This window comes from Drosophila virilis, chromosome X, assembly GCF_030788295.1.
Source record: "Drosophila virilis strain 15010-1051.87 chromosome X, Dvir_AGI_RSII-ME, whole genome shotgun sequence".
NCBI classification, from domain to species: domain Eukaryota; kingdom Metazoa; phylum Arthropoda; class Insecta; order Diptera; family Drosophilidae; genus Drosophila; species Drosophila virilis.
In genome coordinates, this window is record NC_091543.1 from 22,619,650 (window position 1) to 22,642,280 (window position 22,631).

General features: G+C 39.2%; 2 protein-coding genes across 7 annotated transcripts; both read left to right on the forward strand.

Annotated features, from left to right (window-relative positions):
• Nucleotides 1-63: 63 nt before the first annotated feature.
• On the forward strand, nt 64-11,480 carry nonA (no on or off transient A). 2 transcript variants are annotated; one of them, XM_070209414.1, is made up of 5 exons: nt 64-506; nt 2,895-4,125; nt 6,110-6,454; nt 6,523-6,584; nt 10,914-11,480. In XM_070209414.1, exons 1-5 carry the CDS (start codon nt 153-155, stop codon nt 11,463-11,465), a joined length of 2,544 nt encoding a protein of 847 aa, XP_070065515.1. In that variant the 5' UTR covers nt 64-152; the 3' UTR covers nt 11,466-11,480. The 2 variants fall into 2 exon arrangements, with proteins under 2 accessions (XP_070065515.1, XP_002055430.1); XM_002055394.4 differs by lacking the exon at nt 10,914-11,480 and adding an exon at nt 7,355-7,879 and having other exon boundaries at nt 67-506.
• A 431-nt stretch (nt 11,481-11,911) lies between these two features.
• Nucleotides 11,912-22,551, forward strand: Fur2 (furin-like protease 2). 5 transcript variants are annotated; one of them, XM_032440219.2, is made up of 17 exons: nt 12,560-12,672; nt 14,398-15,365; nt 15,823-15,927; nt 16,037-16,112; nt 16,191-16,312; nt 16,910-17,044; nt 17,108-17,267; nt 17,810-18,113; nt 18,185-19,360; nt 19,790-19,977; nt 20,050-20,206; nt 20,279-20,553; nt 20,621-20,903; nt 20,970-21,169; nt 21,231-21,521; nt 21,586-21,803; nt 21,881-22,551. In XM_032440219.2, the coding sequence occupies exons 2-17, from the start codon at nt 14,556-14,558 to the stop codon at nt 22,283-22,285; spliced, it is 4,905 nt and encodes a 1,634-aa protein (XP_032296110.1). In that variant the 5' UTR covers nt 12,560-12,672; nt 14,398-14,555; the 3' UTR covers nt 22,286-22,551. The 5 variants fall into 5 exon arrangements, with proteins under 5 accessions (XP_032296109.1, XP_032296110.1, XP_015026424.1 ...); XM_015170938.3 differs by having other exon boundaries at nt 16,191-16,303; XM_032440218.2 differs by lacking the exon at nt 12,560-12,672 and adding an exon at nt 11,912-12,174 and having other exon boundaries at nt 16,037-16,312.
• The last annotated feature ends 80 nt before the right edge of the window (nt 22,552-22,631 follow it).

Here is a 22,631-nt window from a genome sequence, read left to right on the forward strand (position 1 = left end):
TCGATAGATCGATGCGACAAAATCAACCCTGACAGATATAGAACTGTTTCGTTCCCACAATCATTGTCATTTCATTACGCTTCAGTTTCTGTACGGGGCTGGACGGTTGTGTAATTGATTTTTTTTTAAAACAATTTTACTTCAATCTTGTAATGGAAAATTCTGTTAAAATGGACAATTCTGGCAATTCAACACCGCTGCCACAGCGCCAAGCAAGAGCTAATAATCAACCGAATAAAAATATCGGCAAACACGGCCCACAGAAGCAAAATGAAGGTGCATCCGACGGTGGCCCAGCAGAAAAACGGCAACGTTTTGGCCCGAACAATCAGAATGGTGGCGGAGGTAGCGTCGTCGGTGGTGGTGGCGGCGGCGGAGGCGGTGGAGGTGGCCAAAATCAAAATAAAAATTTCGCGAACAAGGGTGGATTTGGCGGAGGTGGAAATCGCAACCGCAATCGTGGCGGCAATCAAAATAGGTCGAATTTTCAAAATCAGAATCAAAACGTAAGTACATATGAACGCAAATTTACGCATACATGCACAATGTGTTATAAAAGAATAATGAAATTGCATTGAATTCGATTAATAACTGCCGCCGGCAATTTTCTAATACCATTTCATTAAACGGCCTAGACGATCGTGTTTTTGCATTATGTACAAAAACAAAAAACTTCAGGCTGGTGTCAGTATATTTGTGCGAGTGGTGTGTACACTCGAAAAGTACTAGCATATACAATTACAATGGCGGCCGAAAGGCTATGCTGCGATGCTGTGTGAAATTCAATTAAAAATATGACACAAGTCATTGGGAACGAAATGTATTACTTACATATATTCGCTGAAAGCTACATATATGGATGCATATTAACATACATATGCATATTCTTTCAAATTGGGATATTCTACTTTGTTTGTTTTTTTTTTCTGTACAATATTAAGGTATGCATACACGCATACACATATGTACATACATGTATGTACTTGTGTATTTCTGGGTTGCCTAGATGAGATCTTGCATTCACAATTAAAAAGCAATATCTATGTAGTTCTGTATTTCTTCTTTGCGTTCGGCGTACTACAAGAGTGTTCTGCACAATTCACATGGCATACGTATGCCATGCATAATACACAAACCTATGTGCACTAGTGTATGTTTGCGTCGTACAGTATGTTCGTGTTGTATCATTCATCTCGTTCGCACCAATGGCTTTCGAGCTAAAGCAACTTGTGTTGTCTCGCTAGCTTGCCGCGTTATTTGCTTGTCTGTTTTTTTTTTTTTTTTAATACAACCGGCAAATGGATGGTCTCCATATTGAGAATTTTGTTAACGAGTTAAGGGTGGGCGTTTTAATATATATATAAATAAATGCATATGTGTAAATGTATATGTTGCTATGTACATCATACATATGTCATTAACCTTTTTATTATTATCATTGGGCACAGTTTGTTTAGCAAACTGCAACCGTTTCAATGACTTGGTCCCATCCTAATGTTTGATCTAACTGTTCTTTCAAAAATCTATGTTCGTGCGCAATTTGTGCTTGGGGTTCCGTTAAACGGGGAAAAGCTTCAAATATAACTGTTTGGCAAGCTCAGTGTTTGTATGCACACGATTGCCATCTGATAAGGCATCTTGCACCAAAGATTGCTAGAAAAATTGAATCTCATTCGCTAAAAGTACAAATTGTAGACTTGTATGCGAGAAACGTCTTTAAATTCTTAAGAATTCTTTTAACGAATATCATTTCTGGTTTATTAAATCTTACGTATATGTTCTTAAAAATAAAAGCAAATATAAAAATACTTGCTCAAACAAGCAAAAGAAAATTACGATTTGTGAAAAAAAAAAATTTATAAATTCAATACCAGCTTTGGTACATTGGTGCCACATGTTGCAACCAAACATATATGTGTGCAAACATACATACATTTCCGTTATCTACAATGCGAAAAGTTAATGTTTGCGCATATTTCCTGATAATAATTGCACATTCAAAATACGCCCTGTTTATTTGAAATGCGATGGAAATACAAGTTTTTGAATATTCTATTATTTTGTTGTGGAACAGGCAACTTTAAAAAACAGTTGTTTTATTTTCGCAATGTTGCCAGACTTCTTAAAGTACGGCTGCTCCAGTGTTGCCAATTCAGCAGTTTTCTAGCCATTTTCGGAGGTTGGCCGGAAACAGTTGAAACCTTATTTCTCGGCATGTCAATGGCAAGTGCGAGGAACGTTATTTAATTTGTGCTCGAAAAAAAGCTATTTAGCTATTTTCAGCCATTTTTTACATACAATTCAGCGAGTTTTTAAAGCGGCAGTTGATAACAACGCGCCGCGACTTACAAATTTGCGTATTAACTCCAAAACTAAGTCGGATTCCGGGGTTAACTTTACAAATTCGACAGGTTCTATATTTATCTATTAGAATATCTGCTTATACAGTTGAAGAAGATTAGCAGGTGATAGTAACCAAATTAATTTCTACTGTAGCATTTGGTTTTTATTTTTTTATTTTAAATTTTGTTTGAACATCAGAAGTTGTCGAAATGTCCAATAATGGTATTTCTCAAATCTGTAAGGCATAATAATGCTGTTGGTTGGGTTGAGAGGAAGCTATTCAAAACATAAATATCCATATATACATATATATATATATTTATATGTATATATATATATATGCTGTTTCGCGCACTTAAACATAGAGAAATTATAATAGATGAACTGCAGCAGGCAAGTGCTTGTTAAAACTTAAGCGAACTTGTTTGCCAATAACAACTTGGCTTGTTTGTTGTTATAGAGTACTGTAGTTAAACAATTGCGTAGTGTAAATCACATTTATTTCTTTCTTTATATACTCACATGAATATATATAATACACACATATATAGCAAAAGTCCACAACAGATGCACCAAAAGCGGACGGAGGAAATCTCAATGACAAATCTAACGAAGCTAACAATGCAAATCAATCCAATTCAAATTCAGCTGCCCAAGCCCAGGCACAACTTCAAGCGCAGGCCCAAGCTCATGCCCAGGCCCAAGCTCAAGCTCAGGCTCATGCTCAGGCCCAGGCTCAAGCTCATGCGCATGCTCAAAATCAAGCATTTAGGGCTCGCGGCGGTGGCGGCGGCGGCGGTGGTGGTGGTGGTGGAGGAGGAGGTGGTGGTGGCGGCGGCGGCGGCGGAGGTGGAGGTGGAGGAGGAGGAGGCGGACGTGATAGGAATCGCGGATCGCGTGGTGGTGGTGGCGGCGGCGGACAAAACTCTGGCGGCGGTAACAATTCACAGCGTGGCGATGACTTCTTTATAGCCCAACGGTTACGCAGCATTAGTGGTCCCACACATGAGCTACCACCGATCGAAGTCGCCCAGGAGACCAAGTTCTCTGGACGCAATCGTCTCTATGTTGGCAATTTGACCAATGACATTACCGATGAGGAGTTGCGCGAAATGTTTAAGCCGTACGGTGAAATAGGCGAGATATTTTCCAATCTTGAAAAAAACTTTACATTCCTTAAGGTTGACTATCATATTAATGCCGAAAAGGCCAAGCGCGCCTTAGACGGCTCAATGCGTAAGGGTCGCCAGCTTCGCGTCCGTTTCGCCCCCAACGCAACCATTTTGCGTGTTAGCAATCTGACACCGTTCGTGTCCAACGAGCTGCTCTACAAGTCCTTTGAAATATTTGGGCCCATTGAGCGGGCCAGCATTACAGTCGACGATCGTGGCAAGCATTTGGGCGAGGGCACCGTTGAGTTTGCCAAAAAATCATCGGCCAGCGCCTGTCTGCGCTTGTGCAATGAGAAATGCTTCTTTTTAACGGCCTCGTTGCGTCCGTGCTTGGTGGAACCGATGGAGGTTAACGATGACAACGACGGATTGCCCGAGAAGGCCCTCAATAAGAAGCTGCAAGAGTTCAATCAGGAGCGCAGTGTTGGGCCCCGTTTCGCCGATCTAAATTCATTTGAGCACGAGTACGGCTCCAGGTGGAAACAGTTGCATGATCTATTCAAAAGCAAGCAAGATGCTCTCAAGCGTGAGCTCAAAATGGAAGAAGAAAAACTTGATGCTCAGATGGAGTATGCTCGCTATGAGCAAGAAACAGAGCTTTTGCGTCAAGGTTAGTATAACAGGGTAATACGAGTATCTAAATCAAATACATATTTAACTTCTGGCTAGCCGAAGTTTTTAAACAATCTCTACTGCTATTCAACTGTGGTTCCCCATCCAAAAAGTGGATCCACCTTCAAAACACTGAGAAACGATAATAACGGATTAGGTCCATTTCGTTCCTTATCCTTAACTATTCTCTACTTTTAACTCGACTCACAAAGCGCAACCAAATTCATAGTTGGTTAAGGCTTTTTAGATTTACATATAATTGGTGTGATGAAGTTGGGGGAAAACAAACGATAAAAGCAATTGCTTAGTCAAAAACTATCTGAATATATCGATTATCGATAAATCGATTGTTGTTGATCGATACATTTTGACATTTTTATGTTTATGTTTACATTCTGTGAATATTTAGTATACCCAAGCTGTGAATTGCAACAATCAACTATCGGCTAAATTCATACCGATAGTTTCTCAGCTTTTCACTTTTTAATCGCATTGCCACACCGGCAATATTTCGATTTTTAATACATTTGAATCATATATCGATTCGGACAATCAATGAATGGGAAACATTTGAGTCCATCGATATGTCAATCATTTAAACTATTATTATTATCTTTTGTAATCACATTCACGATACTTACCTTCGATTTGTGTTTACATTATTTGCGTTCTTGCAATGTCGAATATGATGTAGCGCAACCACATTTAAGCATAATACATATATTTTTTAATATTTTATAAGTTTATATATGGGCAATTCCTCCAGGGCTACGCACAAAACAAAATCAAGCGACGCTTTTTAAAAAGCATGTTGAATGCAAAAAAAAATAAAATAAAATAAAATCAACATAAATCCGTAACGGATTATACATCGAAGTGCTTTGCTTCTACATTGATGCATAAAAACGCATATCTCTAACTTGAGCCCAAGATTTTAAATGAAATATCATTAGTATATTTTACACTAGCCATTATAGACGTTATGGTTTTTGTTTTATTTTGCGTTAATCATTTACTTCAAATTTTATTCATAACATTTTCTATCCAAGTATATGGAGCATCATAATTACCGTCAGTTGATCTATATATTTTCTAAGTTCTTTTATTGGCTGTTGAAAAATAGGGTTTCAGGAGCATGAGAAACGCACACATTAGATGTCTGTTAGCCAGTAATTGTAAAGATTGAAAAAACCCTTAAGAGAGTTGTAAATTCGGCGAATATATTTTATGTATATATATATATTTTTGAGTATGTTGAATTTTGTCCATAATAGACTTTCTGGAACACCCATATATTATTAGATGTTTAGCTGAACAATCGTTCATGTGTGCAAGTTGTTGCTGGTGGACTTACAAGTAGCTTCTCGTGCTTTTTTTTGTGTGTTGTTGTTGTGGTTTTGCTGATTTAGCCAGTGGCTATGGCCTGTGCTTAATAGAGATTTATCTGTTCGGAACAGAATTAGTGCAGTATAATTAATAATTTGTCTATATGGTTTAATGTACCATCCCAATACTTTGTACAATTTTGGGAAGTCATGGAATTTCTTTGGTTTTAACAATAGAAAAAATGTGGTTTGTACCATTTACTAGGGATATGTGCCACATGGCTATACTAGCCTTGTGTATCGGGGCGGGTGGATTCTAAAACACAAAAAAAAAAAAAAAAACGTAATATATCTGATGAAGCATTTTGTTATTGTAGAAAGCATTTGTGGGTATATATGTATATCAAATGACGAAAGATGACTGTATGCTAGATATAACATTCCCACATGAATCCTTCATTATCTTAACAAATTGTATATTTACCAATGTACATATATATATATATATATTTCTGTATACATGATATTTAAAATGAAATGTTTTATGGGCCGCGGCAAGGCGGCGTTCGGGATGGTGCCTGGTTACTGGTCTCATCATATCCCTAATCTTTAGCCAGCACACTTAACTCGGCAGCTAATACTCGTATACTCTTTTAGAATTAAGAAAACGCGAATCTGATAATGAGCGCAAGAAATTGGAATGGGAAATGCGCGAGAAACAGGCCGAGGAAATGCGCAAACGCGAAGAGGAGACCATGCGTCGTCATCAAACCGAAATGCAGAGCCGTATGGTGCGCCAGGAGGAGGATATGCGTCGTCGTCAGCAGGAGAACACATTATTCATGCAGGCCCAGCAGCTAAACTCGCTGCTTGATCAACAGGAAGGCTTCGGCGGTGGCAACGGTGGTGGCGGCGGCGGTGGTGGCGGCGGCGGCGGCGTTGGCAATTCAAACTTTGATAACTTCGGAGGCAATAGCAACTCCCCGTTCGAAGTGTTCAGAGGTAAATCCTTGAGTTCAGACACTTGACGCAAAGTGTTGTAATCATTCATTTATCGTATTTGCATTCAGGTAATAACAACTCGTCCATGGCTGGCAACAATGCCGGACCCGGTGCAAATAACCAGCAGCAGGTATGTAAACGTACAGGACATAGTATTGTGAGCTGCTATATATAGCATATGGCATATGGTCGACTCCCATATGAACCAGATGCGCGGCCTGTGCCTATTAATATAACATAAAAGTTACATTGTGCCGTCGCTCATTTATGGTTATATAATTTCAATGACTGTTCTCACTCATGTAGATAGCAAAATTCAAAGGGCGGCAACTGCAATGGGGGATGGGGCTCGACTTATATATCTTATATATGCCTCAACTGGCAGACTAGCAATAGTCTTTAGCGTAATCTCTCGCAACAGTATAACTTAGTATTTAGCATAATCCCATTCAGTAACTAAATATGTGATATGTTTATATATACATATATATATATGTATATATTATATATAATTGTTTTCTATGCGTGACTCGCTAAAGTCAAATTGCTTTACATTTTTCTGATAATGTGCCAAGCTTTCAAGCATGGAAACCGCATTTGTAACATTATCTATTAATATGCAAGTGGGTGGGTTTTTTAAATGGCTTTGGACAATCGCAAAATGTTTATCCTTTTTAGCAGCCCGACATTTGCGTGTGGTACGCCTGGATATATATATCTGAGAGCGTGCCATATGGCATATGCGGGTATGCGGGCGGGTTTAACAAGATTTTGGGGGGGGCGTTTTATCTTTTTTTAAGTATGCATTTTTATTAATTTTTGGTTTATAATTGGGTTCCTCTACTCAGTCAAAAACAGTAACAAATCAATTGAACAATTGTACTTTCCTTGCTCGAATAGGACTCCTTCGCTGCTTTTGAATTTGGGGTTAACAATATGAACCAAGGCGGCAATCAACGTGGAAATAATGGCGGAAATAATGTTCCATGGGGACGACGTCGTTTTTAGACAGCCGATATAATGCATGGACCAGTATGGATAATACGTAAATCGACAGAATGCATCGATTTACGTAGTACACTCGACACGTTTCACTTATTTTTAGTGAATTATTCATTGCAAAACAATACAAACAAAAAGAGAGAAAAACAAAACAAGAAAACTTATGGAACATACTTAATCTATAATCAACTGATGCACCCAAAACTTTTATGATTTGATTTAATTATTTGTCAAATATGTCATCGTCAAGTCCTTATAATAAAGAATCATACATAAAAGTAAAACCGAGAGTGCAAGATAAAACATTGCCATAAATGGAAAGCAATATTAAAATACTTTTGTTATCCGGGCGGCAATTTTTAACCACCCCCGCGGTACATAGAATCTAACATTTGAATATGAAACATTTTTGAGTAGCTTCTATATGTAAAGCATAATTTCTTTAGTACATTTTTTTTTTTTATCTCTTTGTATTATACATAAAATGCATTCATGTCTTGATCATGTTTACCTAAAATATAAGTATATGCGATGTATATATACATAGATAATCTAATCTTCTCCAATGTTATGTACATCAATCAATTATGGTGAGTATGGAACGGGACTCTGGATCTTAACAGGTATATATATATATATATATATATATATCTGTAAGATCTGAAGATGCATAATCTTGATTTGGCTGGGGCTCCAATTTCTTTTCTTTATGTCTTCTGGTTTATTCCAATGTGGATTTGATATCTCTATTACAATTATGTTTCGTATATTTTGTTTGTTTATTATTAAATCGCAGCAATTGGCGATCCTTGTGCTTAAAAACAATAAGTAAATAATAACATAATCCGAATTATGTTGATACATGCTTTACGTACATATATTTTCTTTGGGGGGCTAGTTTTGAAAAGTCTGTAAATTGATTCGGGTAATTTACCAAATCGATGGTAATTTTTCTCTAAATAGAATAAATGTTTATTAACTGAAATATTCTTTCATAAATTTTCTCTGGCAGCAAAGCGCCATCGACTTTTTGGAACAATTTATGGTTGGGAATATGGGCATGATTTATTGATTAATAAGTTCAAAGGTTTTTCATGTTCATAATATTATTAATATGAGCCATGAAAACAAGGACTTGAGCATTGAAGGGGTGGAGGGTTGGGCGAGGGAGGGTTGCCAAGAAAATTAACGGGCAAACAACATTTGTTTGGGAAATTACGAATATATGCAACAATGTAAGTTTCTTTTTAACGATAAAGTTTGGAGCAAGTATTCCAACAGAAAACTGGGGCATTAACGCTCTCTCTCTCTCTCTAACTACTTATGATGTGCAGCTGTACAGGCGTTCGCCACAACAGAGAAGGGAAGGGGTGTACACATCCCAGCAAAAAGAAATATTAATTACCTGGAGTCAATAATCGACTAGCAAAAGGTATGTACGGTTCGCAATTCTTATGATGTGCCACAAATTAACACTGGGCCGGGCCTAACCGGAACTGCTGAGTTATATATTATGTGTTCATGTGTCTCTAGAAACGTTTGAATGAATTTATTTGTGCGTGTTTACCCTTGCAGCGAGTCTTTCGAAGTATTTGGAAACCCATAGGAATATGTATTTATGCATCAAGTCTTTATATGTATTCATTTCTGTTGTCTGTCTATTCTCTGTATTTGAATACTGTGCTTAAATTATAAGGAGTCTGAGTAGTACTTGACAGGGTACAGAACCGTCCGAGTATATTGTGAATGAATAGTGAGTATTTAAAATTGAAGCGTGCTGAATTTGAATACAACAAACTTCAAGCGGTATTCGTGAATGAATAAAGAAGAGCCGAAACCAAGTCTGAAGAAAACATTTTTTTTTTAATAATGGTTAATTGCCTGAATGTTAATTGTGTTTCGAATATGTGGAATCAATTTGGATTCGATAAGTAAATCAAATAGTTATTGACAAACATAAAAAAGACTCGATTCACATGTGGAACCGAACCGAGGTATTTGTTCGAGCTGTGGACCGAACATCTGAAAATAAGTTTCTTGCCGCTTTTAACAAGCAGCACATTAAGTATCTTAAAGATCGGCTTGAATATCAGATATCTGTTTTTTTTTCCTTAAAGCGAAAATCCTCCAGTTTCATTAAGCATAAAGCATTTGAGCTCGTCTTTTCACATCATTACCGAAAGTTTGTTTTAAGTCTGCAAGGGTATTAAATTTTCGGCATGCCGAACATCTCAATTTCCTTCCTGCTCAAAACGTAGCTTTCTTTTTGCAGATGTTTGTCGCGTAACTCGCGCACTCACGATAATTAAAATATTGCAGTTCTAGGTTCCAAGTAATTGAATTTCTACTTAAACTCCATGTAGAAAAGAAAAACAATCTGCGTTATCATTGAGGTGTTTATAAAGCTACATATATCACCTATCAATTTCTCCAGCTCCTCTCAAGTCACTTTCCATATACATTCAAGCATCTACTTTTGGTAACCTCCCTATATATATATATAGAGAGAGAGTTATATATAGTTCACCTAATTTGAATTACAGTTGCGTACCTGATTTCGTCTCTACTTGTGAATTATGCAGCATATTGAGAAGAAAAAAAATGACTGATTGATTTTTAAGCTGATGATTCCTCTACAAATTCTCATAACAACGTATGACGATTGGGGAAAACGTTAAAATATATCGTTTATTAATTAGAATTCGTGAATTATATACTTAAAATATCAATTACAATTATTGTGTGATCGTCTATTTGTAAATTCTGGATTTCGGAGCTACAAACAATTCGGAATTTGGCAACCTTATCTTCTACATCAACACAAACTATCACGATATATGCAAAGCAAGTATATTATAACCCATTATGGTGACTGAACCATCTATTCCCAGATTTGTATAATCCCAAAACTAATCGTTATTTGCCTTGCACCTCTACACACACACACACACACACACACATCTGAGCTGGGGTTTTGAAAATAAAGTTCTTTTGGATGGAGGAACCCTTCGTATGTGCTTTAAAACTCCATTGTAATTACTGGCCGCTGCTCTGCATTGTGTTAATTGTCTTTGGAAAATGGCAAAAATATAATGCTCCATACGCTTCCTTTTGATATCTTTATAGTTTAACAGTCCACAATCGCATTCAACTTTAATTTTTTACCATACTTTTGCATATTTTTGATGGAAAGTAAGCCCAATCCTAAAAAATAAACGGGTTTCGTAGTCGTTTTTCTTCTTCTATTTTTGTCTTTGTCTTTCTAATTGATACTATCTATCCTTTCCGTCACTATCCCTTTCAACACACGATCTGTTCTCTATGAGAAGTATTTCGAAAGATATGCAAATTCTGTTTGGTCAGAACGTCGCCAAATGTTTGTGCGCGATTCTATATATATATATGTTGTACTAAGATTCTTGGAATTGGCTGATTCTATTGATTTCTATGTTTACAGGAACTGAAAAACGTGGGCAGTTTGCTTGGATCAGCGAGGTTAGCCAGGACAACAGACGGGAAGCAATGCGCCTTAGTGGACATTTTAAGTTTCATATTTGCTGATGCAAGCATAAAATTATTGAATCCTTCATACATTGAAAATAAAACTCTGAATAACCCAAAAATACTCATGTTTGCAATAAATGGTTTTCTACCCATGGGCCACGCTTTTCAGGAACCCAAACCCAAACCCAAACCCGCAAGATTCCCCAAGCCAAGTTGCGAATTTCGAGACGACGGAAGCGGATTGATGAAACTGGCACACAGACCCCATAAACAAAACCGTATTTCAATTGCTACCGGCGCCGTCAATGGATGCTGGCCACAAAAGGAAACTCAAACTGATCGCAAATGTGACGCAATTCAATCACGCCGAACTATCTGCACTGCTCTCTCTCTCTCTCCTACACATGTAATACGTACACATACACATACATATGCAGAAGAAAAAAAACATGCATATATGTATGTATGTACATTGCGATGGTGTGCTGTGCTGTGCTTAGTTTAAACCGCACTACCGCTTTAATTGTTTTTTTTTTCTTTAGTTTCATCGTTCGATGCTCGTAGAGGAGAATGAGCGTGAAACGAGATGCTCTCTGAGCGCATGCATACATACATATGTATGTATGTATCTATTTACGCCTGTTTTTGCGGGCGTGCGCGCTTTGGCCGTGACTGATATTAACGGCAGCAGGTAACAAAATGAAACAACAATTTGAGATGGTTTCCATACATAAAATATTATATAAATAATGTGCCAAATATGCATAACATGGATGTCTTATCAGTAGCAACCGCTATGGGTCAGCTCATAACATTCATTCGATAACAATCGGATGCGCAACATCAAATCAGCTGTGCACAGGATGAACCACTTTGGAACAAGGACAAGCTATGTATGAATTTTGTGTCACCCTGTCACCCTGTGCACCGCCACCTCAAACCTGCGTGCATGCACCCACAAATGCTAAATGTTCATTTATTAACGATTGTACAATATACATCCATAAAAAAATAAGTGTTTAAAGTTATTAATATTTATTTGTGTACATTTGGCAAACAAAAAAACACAATTCGCTAACGTGTATCTTGTTTGGCCAGTAAAAAAAAAAAAAAACCTTGCTTAGCAGACGCTACCTCTTTGAATGTCAGCTCTGAGAGAGATAGAGGCATACGCATACGTATGTGTGCGCACATCTTCATATGCATGTGTATAGGTAAGTTGGCTTTGAGCTGCATACGAAACATGTCTTATATTTGTTAGTATATATGTACCTTCATACATGCATATATGTATGTATATTTATAAGTGCACATGTATTGAAAAATATGTACATACGTAATACTAATTAGTTTGGATTTTGTTACAGCACGGTTGCGTGTTATGTTTTGCATTTTATTTTGTTTTGAAAGCTCAAAGCTGTGCTTTCATGAGTATTAACGCACGAACAGCCGTACATACATACATACATACATATGTACATATATACGTACTTACGTACTACCACTAGCTCAAGTCGAGTCGAGTGAGCAGAGATAGTCAACGCTATGCGAATGTATGTATGTAGGTACGTTTCATACTCATGAACGTATCGATGTACATATGTATTAACTTCAAAATAAAGTTCAGTTTAAGCTGGAGCGCAGTCGAGGTTGCGTCGTTTGTTCGTTCGGTCGGTCCGCTCCGTTCCGTTCCGTTCGGTTAGTTCCTCATGGTAAGCACGTTCTCCTTCAGTGGTGTTGATAAACTACTTTTGGTTAAATAAAAAGACATTTAACAAAGTGACTGCAACATAAACTCACACATACATGCATATATAATATGTATGAATGCATTTATGTTACATTGTTTGTTGCATACACATGCGGATGTCTCTGTGAAAAAGCGATGTATGTATGCTATACATAAATGTGTATATACTTAATGGTGCAAATACATATATATGCATGTACATACATACAGCCAAATGCAGTGCCAACTATTACGCGCTTACATACATATAATTAGGAGTTGTTCATATACATAGGTACGTTTGTATGTATGTACACACTGTGCACGATTCACCCACACTTACATACATACATATGTATCCATAATGCTATTGCAACTTGATTTATTCATTTTTTTATTTTTTAGTGCGATATATTTTACTGTACATATGTCAGTAAAAAAAAAAAAAAAATCAGTGATTAAGTGCTGGCAAAAATGAACGTGTGTGAATTTATAATAAAAGAAAACAAATACATGAGCATGTTTTGAACTATTAGCACATGCATACATACCCATGTATATATTCATGATTTGTTGCTGTATAAACGAATGGCACAGTGAAATAGAAACCGGAATCGGAATCAATATGTAATATGGTTTATTCCCATAATTGTTTATATGCATATATGCATGCACAAAGTACATACTTGTTTCAATTGCGATACATCATAATGCATGCGCATACATGCACACATACATGTGTGCATTCAAACGTGCCTGCATATGTATGTATGTGTACATGCATAAAGCATAATGTTGACACCCCAGAAAATCAAATAATCAATATTAAGAAAACGTATTTTTATTCAAAATTGAAATAAATCAAGCACGTATTACATGCCTGGACGTATTTAATCGTATATGTACGTAATGTACCTGGCTTCAGCTTGACTCTTTTTTTTTTTTTTCTTCATAAAAGAAGAATAATACGGAATTTACATATGTACCCACATTCATGCATATACATACATACATATATGTGTGAGGATCATTATTGCATTAAGTGGGAATTTATCTGTTAAAATGGTGAAAAAAAAAAAAACAAACAAACAATGAATAATATATGTAGATATACGTTCAAATAGTTAAAGTCGTATTCGAATATTTTTTATCTTGTTTACATACGGCTTTCAATTGGGAAGCACCACACACACACACACACACACACGCACATGCAAATATGTACATACATTTGTATGTGTTATTTATCTGTATGCATTTACAGATCACGAGCTGGGGAATCACTTAAATGGAATTGAATATGTGTTCTTAGTGTACATTGTTGGTTGTAATTATATTCGAAATTGACTGACACGAAAACGTTAACGAATGCTGCTCTCAGAAGAATTGAATAAATAAAAAGTGTTCTCGACAAATCAAATCTAAGAGGCCAAAAGCCATGATACTCTATGTAAAACCGTTTGCTTGAGTGTGCGTGTGTGTGTGTGTTGGAGCGTGAATCACGTTTCCGGCGACTGATATTGGTTTTGTTGTTTATTTAATTTTATTTTTTAACAACTAAAAGCGGTAAAAAGATCTTCAATCAGGGGGTGGGGGTCAGGTGAAGGTGCGATCGTTTAACTTTAAATGGAAAACGGCCCAAGCAGACCGCATGATGACTAATAATAGTAATTATAATAATAATATATGTATCTATTGATTAATGCAGATAATCCAGAAAGGCAGTTATACCTATGAAGATACATGAAATCTGGAGGACAGGCACACACACACACCTACACACAGAATAGGAAGGCCCTGCAGGAGATTCCGGGAAGCTGTCTCCATAAAAAATACAAATAAATACAGAGCCGAACAGAGTTAAATATGCTTGATATAGGCATTGGCAAAAGAACCGTCGAATTACCATTTATTGTGGAGCGTACGTGTACTGATTGCGCCAACGACAACAACAACCTGCGACCAGAAACAGAAGCAGAAGCAGAAGCAGACACAGAAGCAGATAGATCATCGGCAACATCGAGATCAACGTTACCCAATCAATTGTCTATCAACATCTGCTCTAAAAAGCCGGGCAAAGGGACGGCCAGCAGATGCCATCCATATGTAAAACTCAATAGAAGAATCTACTTACGCAAATGTAATCGAATGGCAACAAGCTGTATATATTTTGTATTAGTTTTAGCAATTTTAAGTCTAAGAAATACTAGTGCTGCTTTTCATAATAATATTACAAATAATTCTATTAATAATTATTATAATAATAACAATATTGAAAGCGTAAGCAAAACTCAACATTCTGCTGGAATACTCCGTATTAACGAGAGCGCCAGTGAATTCTACCCAATCAACAACTACTCGAAATATCAACAATACAGTAAAACAGAACTAACTGGGAATCGTAAAAGTAAACACCCAGCCCTGATCATCGCTGAGACTGACTCCGAGGCTAGTAATACTCACAACAATAACACCAACAACGCCAGTGCGAAGAAGCAAACGGAGAAGAACGTTGAACAGACTGAGAAGCATCATTTAGACGATATTGATATATTTGGTGCGTATAGCATACCCGACGATCCCATCTATACAAATGAGTTTGCCGTGCATATACCTGCTGGCAAATATGTGGCAGATAGCATAGCTGGCAAGTACGGCTTCACCAATAAGGGACAGGTACATGAACAATAATCAAAACCAAAAAAAAAAAAACAACCAAATAATTATAAATGAATATGAAAATGAAAGAAACCGTTCAATTCGGTAAGCCGAAGTTTAAATACCCTTGCAGACAAAGATCCACAACAGTGTATATTTGTTGAATATAGTTCCTATCGAATGTATATGATTTAGAAGTCCGTTGTTAATCATATGGGATGGGCATCATATCAAAATCCCAACCAACTATAGAAGCTACATATATGATATATATAACTAGATCTGTCCGACTTAGACTCAAGTACGTTCTCTATGAATAGTGTGCGACTTCTTTGCAGACAGTTCATTTTAGTTGTTATCTCTGCAAGGGTTGAAAAAAAAGAAAAAAATACATTCACATCAATTGAATTAATTGGTATGGAGTTGTTGTACATGCATTTGCACTCATAATTGTTAACATTGTTATCATTCACAGATTGGCGCCCTTGACGACTATTATCTGTTTCAGCATCATCGTGTGTCAAAGCGTTCGCTTCGTTCGAGTCGCAAACATCACAGTGCCTTAAAGTCGGAGTTCGAGGTGAGTGGATAGCCAGCGGACACCTTGATTTATGTTGTCTGACCTTCAATGTTTTGGTTTTTGGTTAATTACCCGCTTGATTGACGTTTGCTTTGCTTTTTTTTTCCAGGTTAAATGGCTGCAGCAGCAACACGAGAAGATCCGCCGAAAACGGGATGGCCCCTATCAAGACATACCCACCTACAGTCCGTACAATATTTTGCGCCAGACTAATGACTACCTTATCGATCCGCATACGAATACGCATTTTTCATATTCCCCAGACCCTGTGCTAACATCATCGCTGGTGGGAACCCATTCGCCGCGCCTCGAGTACCGCGACGTCACCTCACACCTCATATTCTCCGATCCGTTGTTTAAGGAACAGTGGTATTTGGTGAGTAAAGTATGTAATCATGCCGTCTTTCATCTTATCTGTATGTGCATTATCGATATCCCATGTGCGGCTAAACCGCCAATGCTGTTTGCATTTGATCAAAATTTATGCATGTGTTGTGCCAAGCATTTCAAGAAAATCAAAGTAAATTCTTTGAAATACTTGCATAAAATTCTAATAAACCCGCGCCTTGTTTCTTAACCTGCGCGAGCACAAGGAGGACTTGCATTGAAAATATCCATGTGCAGTTCTTATGGCCGCCCAGAAGGACAAGTTCATATGGACGGAAAGGTGGACGGCTTTTGGTGCTGAGTCAGAAATGTCACGTTCTGCCTGTTAAATACTTTTGCACAAATCTCTTCCTCTTTCTCAATGGGTTGTTCGTTCAATTAAAATGTTGATCAAATGCAATTCATTTAGCGCATGGGCATCGATGTGAACATATGCATTACACACACATATACACATTGTCTAACCCGAGGCGAGATCAAGTAGGAAGCGCATCCATTGATCATTGAGTCCTTCACTTGACGCTTTGACAACCACTTTGAAAACAATTAGCTAAAAGTTAATACATATGTATTTTAATGATGAATTCTTTTATAGAATGGCGGAGCTAAGGATGGCCTTGACATGAATATTGGTCCTGCCTGGCAGAAGGGCTATACTGGCAAAGGTGTTGTTGTGTCCATTCTAGATGACGGAATTCAAACCAACCATCCGGATCTGGCTCAAAATTATGTAAGTGCAAAACGTGTACTTAAACTATTCTAATTTATTTAATAATTAAATTTAATTTCTTAGGATCCAGATGCTTCCTTTGATATTAATGGCAACGATTCAGATCCAACGCCGCAGGACAACGGTGACAATAAACACGGCACAAGATGCGCTGGAGAAGTGGCTGCGGTCGCCTTTAACAACTACTGCGGTGTGGGTGTGGCATATAATGCCAGCATTGGTGGTAAGCATAGTTAGCAGCAATTGGTATTACCTTGGACAGCACGAGTAGGGAATATAGTCGCTACAAAAGATATCTGGGATTGGTTTATATAGAAATTGTGCAGATGATCTGAACGACATAGTTTCCAAATTAACTAAACAACTAGTGACCAGGATCGCTTTCCAGGCTTGGGCTCAGTAGCCACTTCTATTTAAAAGTTAGGTTGACGGTCATATTAAGAAAAACAGAAATATTAACTAATAGCAATAATAATAAAACGAAGGAATCACTGTCTTCGACACGCGGCAGTGTTGCCCGACACAGCCTAGTTTGGTTAAAATATCTTGAAAAACTGAGAGACTAGTTCGCATAGTAACAGACAGGCGGACATAGCCTTATCGGTCCTTCCTGACCATATTATAATGATCATAGTTGTATTCTTCAATGCTCTCAGCGGTTAGAGAAGTGGCAGAGATCTTGTACGTACGTAAGCTTACATTCTTAATCGCACATCGTCGTTGTAATATCTATGCATATGGATACATTAATATCTTGGTTTGCAGGCGTTCGCATGTTGGATGGCAAAGTCAATGATGTGGTTGAGGCGCAGGCTTTGAGTTTGAATCCATCGCATATCGACATATATAGTGCATCTTGGGGCCCAGAGGATGACGGCTCCACGGTCGATGGGCCCGGTCCATTAGCACGTCGTGCCTTTATCTATGGTGTAACCAGCGGCCGTCAAGGCAAGGGCTCCATTTTTGTGTGGGCCTCTGGCAACGGTGGCCGTTATACCGACTCGTGTAACTGCGATGGTTACACCAATTCCATATTCACGCTTTCCATATCGAGTGCCACGCAAGCTGGGTAAGGGGTCATGCATTATACAAGCTCGAATGGCTATCCACATTTTGACTTATCCACATTTTACATTTCAGCTTTAAGCCCTGGTATTTGGAAGAGTGTTCCTCAACGCTGGCGACAACGTACAGCTCGGGAACGCCGGGACATGACAAGAGCGTGGCCACGGTAGACATGGACGGACGCCTGCGTCCCGACCACATTTGCACGGTGGAGCACACTGGAACATCGGCATCAGCGCCGCTAGCGGCCGGTATATGCGCCCTGGCGCTTGAGGCCAATCCGGGTATAACATGGCGCGATATGCAATATTTGGTGGTGTACACATCGCGACCGGGCCCACTCGAAAAGGAGAGCGGCTGGACGCTGAACGGTGTAAAGCGCAAGTATAGCCATAAGTTTGGTTACGGTTTGATGGATGCGGGTGCTATGGTTGCCCTTGCTGAACAGTGGAATTCGGTGCCGCCGCAGCACATATGCAAATCGCGGGAGAACAATGAGGATCGTAAAATAGAAGGTGCCTACGGCTACACTCTGGCAACGCACATGGACGTAAATGGCTGCGCCGGCACCATTAATGAGGTGCGCTATTTGGAACATGTCCAGTGTCGTATCACATTACGTTTCTTTCCGCGCGGCAATCTGCGTATTTTGCTTACCTCGCCCATGGGCACAACGAGTACGTTGCTTTTCGAGCGGCCGCGTGACATTGTTAAATCCAACTTTGATGACTGGCCATTCCTCAGTGTACACTACTGGGGCGAAAAGGCCGAGGGTCGTTGGACACTGCAGGTGATCAACGGCGGTCGTCGTCGCGTCAATCAGCCAGGCATTCTATCCAAATGGCAGCTGATCTTCTATGGCACCTCAACGCAACCTATGCGACTCAAATCGGAGCTGCTGAATACGCAACTACGCAACAGTCCCATTGCGAACAATCCGTTTATATTCTCATCGGCCTCCAATATCGGCCAGCCGGCCAACGAAGGTGGCAACTTTAACACGGACAATTTTGCCAGCTATCTCAACTACCAAAACATATTCAGTAGCGCCGGTTCCAGTCCAGAGGTGGCAACTGCCACGTTAGACGGACACAATGTGTCGACCACAACATCGGCTCAGCTATCGAACGCACTGCCCAATGGAGACAACAAGCTCATATTATATTCCTGTGATGCCGAGTGCGATTCCCTTGGCTGCTACGGCCGTGGACCCACACAGTGTGTGGCATGCAGCCATTATCGTTTGGATAAGTAAGCGAACTATACAAATTGTCAACCTAGCCTTAATGTAATTGCAGATCTCTTTTTAATTGTATTGATTAACATTTCAAGTTATAATGCTGCAACTGTTATGTTCCCATTAGAAAGGGACCTGGTGTATGCATATATATATTCTTGATCAGACTTGATCTTATTAAGTCCGTCTGCTCGGAGGCTGCTCCTCAGTTTGAGACATGTAGATTTTCAACTTGTGAAATTCAAAAAGGATTTATACTAACTTCTCCATCAATTGTATATGCTTTTGGATGGATATTTGCAAATGCTGAGCATCCTAGCTCTTAACCAGGCTATCGTTCAGCACAAATAGTCTGATAGAGTATTGAAATTTCGGCATGCAAAATGTAGTTTTTTCTTATCGCCCACTTATTGCTTGATATTTTCTAACATTTGCATGTGCAGCACTTGCGTTAGCCGCTGCCCGCCGCGTTCTTTTCCAAATCAAGTGGGCATATGCTGGCCATGCCATGATTCCTGCGAAACGTGCGCAGGAGCTGGACCGGACAGTTGCCTGACATGCGCGCCAGCACACTTGCATGTTACTGATCTCGCTGTTTGTCTGCAAGTTTGTCCCGACGGTTACTTTGAAGGTGGGTGTGAGTGGCAGCAACTGCTGCATTAAATAACGCTAACAGTTGCTAATATTGTTGTCTTCTCTATAGATGTGAAGAATAGGACATGTGTGCCATGTGAGCCGAACTGTGCATCGTGTCAAGACCGTCCCGAGTATTGCACCAGCTGTGATCATCATCTCGTTATGCATGAAAACAAATGCTATTCAGCTTGTCCCTTGAACACATTCGAAACGGAGGAGAACAAGTAAGATCGGCACGACTCAACTGTTGGTCATTTTGATATTTATTCTGAGATTTGTTCTTGCATCACTTGCAGATGCACCTACTGTCACTCCTCGTGCGCTACATGCAACGGAGCTACCGAAAATAATTGCATTACTTGCCGCCCCAGCCGCTATGCCTGGCAGAACAAATGCCTAAACAACTGCCCCGATGGTTTCTATGCCGATAAAAAGCGACTGGAGTGCCTGCCTTGCCATGAGGGCTGCAAGTCGTGCAGTAGCAATGGCATCTGTACGGAATGTCTACCCAATTGGACGCTCAACAAGAAGGACAAATGCATTGTAGCCGGCAGTGAAAGCTGCTTTGAATGTAGGTTTAATGTGTTTCGACTAGTAAAGTTGTTTCTTACCCCGTTCATATTCCTTGTTAAATGCAGCCGAGTACTATAGCCAAAGTGAGGGCAAATGCAATCCATGTCATGACTCCTGCGAGACCTGCAACGGACCAATGTCTTCCAATTGTCTGTCTTGTCATCAGAATCGCTTGCTAGAGCAGAGCAGCTGCGTGAGTGGCTGCCAAGATGGTTTCTACATGGAAACAGGCGTATGTACGCCATGTTTACATACCTGCACCCAGTGCGTATCCCGCACCAATTGCAGCAACTGTTCCAAGGGACTCGAACTGCAGAACGGCGAATGTCGCACAACGTGCGCCGATGGGTAATTGACACAATATACAACAGAATTAATGAAATATTTACCACATGTAATCCATCATTAATGCAGTTACTACAGCGATCGCGGTATCTGTGCCAAGTGTTATCTCAGTTGCCACACATGCAGCGGACCGCGTCGTAATCAGTGCGTGCATTGTCCGGCTGGCTGGCAGCTAGCAGCAGGCGAATGCCATCCGGAATGCCCCGAGGGATTTTACAAATCGGATTTCGGCTGTCAGAAATGTCATCACTATTGCAAGACCTGCAACGGTTGGTTGTGCCATGCTCATGTTTAAGGACGAATTATAATCGAAATGCATGTATATTATAGGTGCTGGTCCACTGGCGTGCTCATCGTGCCCCACACACTTTATGCTCGATGGCGGCCTTTGCATGGAATGCTTAAGTTCCCAGTACTATGATACAACAACACAGACGTGCAAGAGCTGCCACGAATCGTGCCGTTCGTGTTTTGGCCCCGGTCAGTACTCGTGTAAGGCATGCGCTCCTCCGCTTCATTTGGATCAATTGAATAGCCAATGTGTGCCGTGCTGTCAGAATAAAAGCGCTGGCGATAATGAAACTGGATCTGAAAACTGTTGTCATTGCGACAAAGACACAGGTAAACATTATTAATCAAATGTGTTTTGGTTGCTTTAACAGCTGTACTTACATTTGCATTTCAGGTGAATGTAAGACTGTCTCAACAGCTGGCAAGCGCCGCACTGTGGTGGGATCCGACAGTATTTTTAGAAACATGGATCGAGCAGCAATTAACGATGAGGGCAACAGTGGCTCATTTGCCTTGCGTCTCGACTCACCACTGACTGCGATCACAGCAATTGCGGTTGCCATCTGTTTGTTAATCATAACGATATTCTCCATAATATTTGCCGTTCTACAGGTAAACAATTTTCGTTTCCTCTGCCAGTCTCTGTACAACCAAATCTGACTCCGACTATTTTCTTTATTCACTTGCAGCGCAATAGTAATCATGTATCGAGGAATTCGGTTCGGTATAGGAAAATAATAAGCAAATCGGGTGGTCGGAAAAGCGATCCGAGCAATGAAGCTAGATTTATATTCAATGTGGGTGACGACGGCGACGATACGGAAGATAATACGGATGATGATTTGGATGTCCACACTAGGGCTATTAAGAAGGTCGTCTACGAACCCAATGGTCCAATGAATGGAAACGAATTTTTTATTAAAAGTACAAATGATATTGATGCGGTCGAGTTTCATTGTAAAGGTGCGGGTGTGAATAAATCTAAATTCGATACCCAACGCAATGCAAACACAAACCACACCGAATGTAGCAGTCCCACGTATATGAATCAGGCAACCACTAGCCGAATGAATAGTAAGATTGTTCATAGCTGATTCATTGATAAATTGAATGTGAATGCACCAATAGCAACAATTGCAACAACAGCAACAGCAACACCAACAACTTTGATCCTGAATTTCTTGCTCTGGACTAGTAAATTTTAACCTTACTTGAGGAATATAGCGAATCGAAATATTTAACATCCGAAATGATAAAAATTTATATGTGATTGTGAATTGTTTTTATATATATATATATTTGTAAATTTAATGTTTGTATTAAATTTTTATGAAAAATGTTATGTCAAGTTGAACAAAAATATGTTTTTTTTCTCTTTTTTTTTGTTGTACTTATCCTGTGCAACAGGATCCGTTTTGAAAGGAACTTGGTATGGTTGCA

Bases quoted from the DNA above. Each gene is read 5' to 3' on its own strand.
- nonA (XM_070209414.1), top strand. From the start codon at position 153: ATGGAAAATTCTGTTAAAATGGACAATTCTGGCAATTCAACACCGCTG. The intron at 507-2,894 runs GTAAGTACATAT...ACACATATATAG, and splicing joins TTCAAAATCAGAATCAAAAC to CAAAAGTCCACAACAGATGC. The intron at 6,455-6,522 runs GTAAATCCTTGA...ATTTGCATTCAG, and splicing joins CCCGTTCGAAGTGTTCAGAG to GTAATAACAACTCGTCCATG.
- Fur2 (XM_032440218.2), top strand. From the start codon at position 14,556: ATGCTTGATATAGGCATTGGCAAAAGAACCGTCGAATTACCATTTATT. The intron at 15,928-16,036 runs GTGAGTGGATAG...TTTTTTTTCCAG, and splicing joins CCTTAAAGTCGGAGTTCGAG to GTTAAATGGCTGCAGCAGCA. The intron at 18,114-18,184 runs GTAAGGGGTCAT...TTTACATTTCAG, and splicing joins TCGAGTGCCACGCAAGCTGG to CTTTAAGCCCTGGTATTTGG.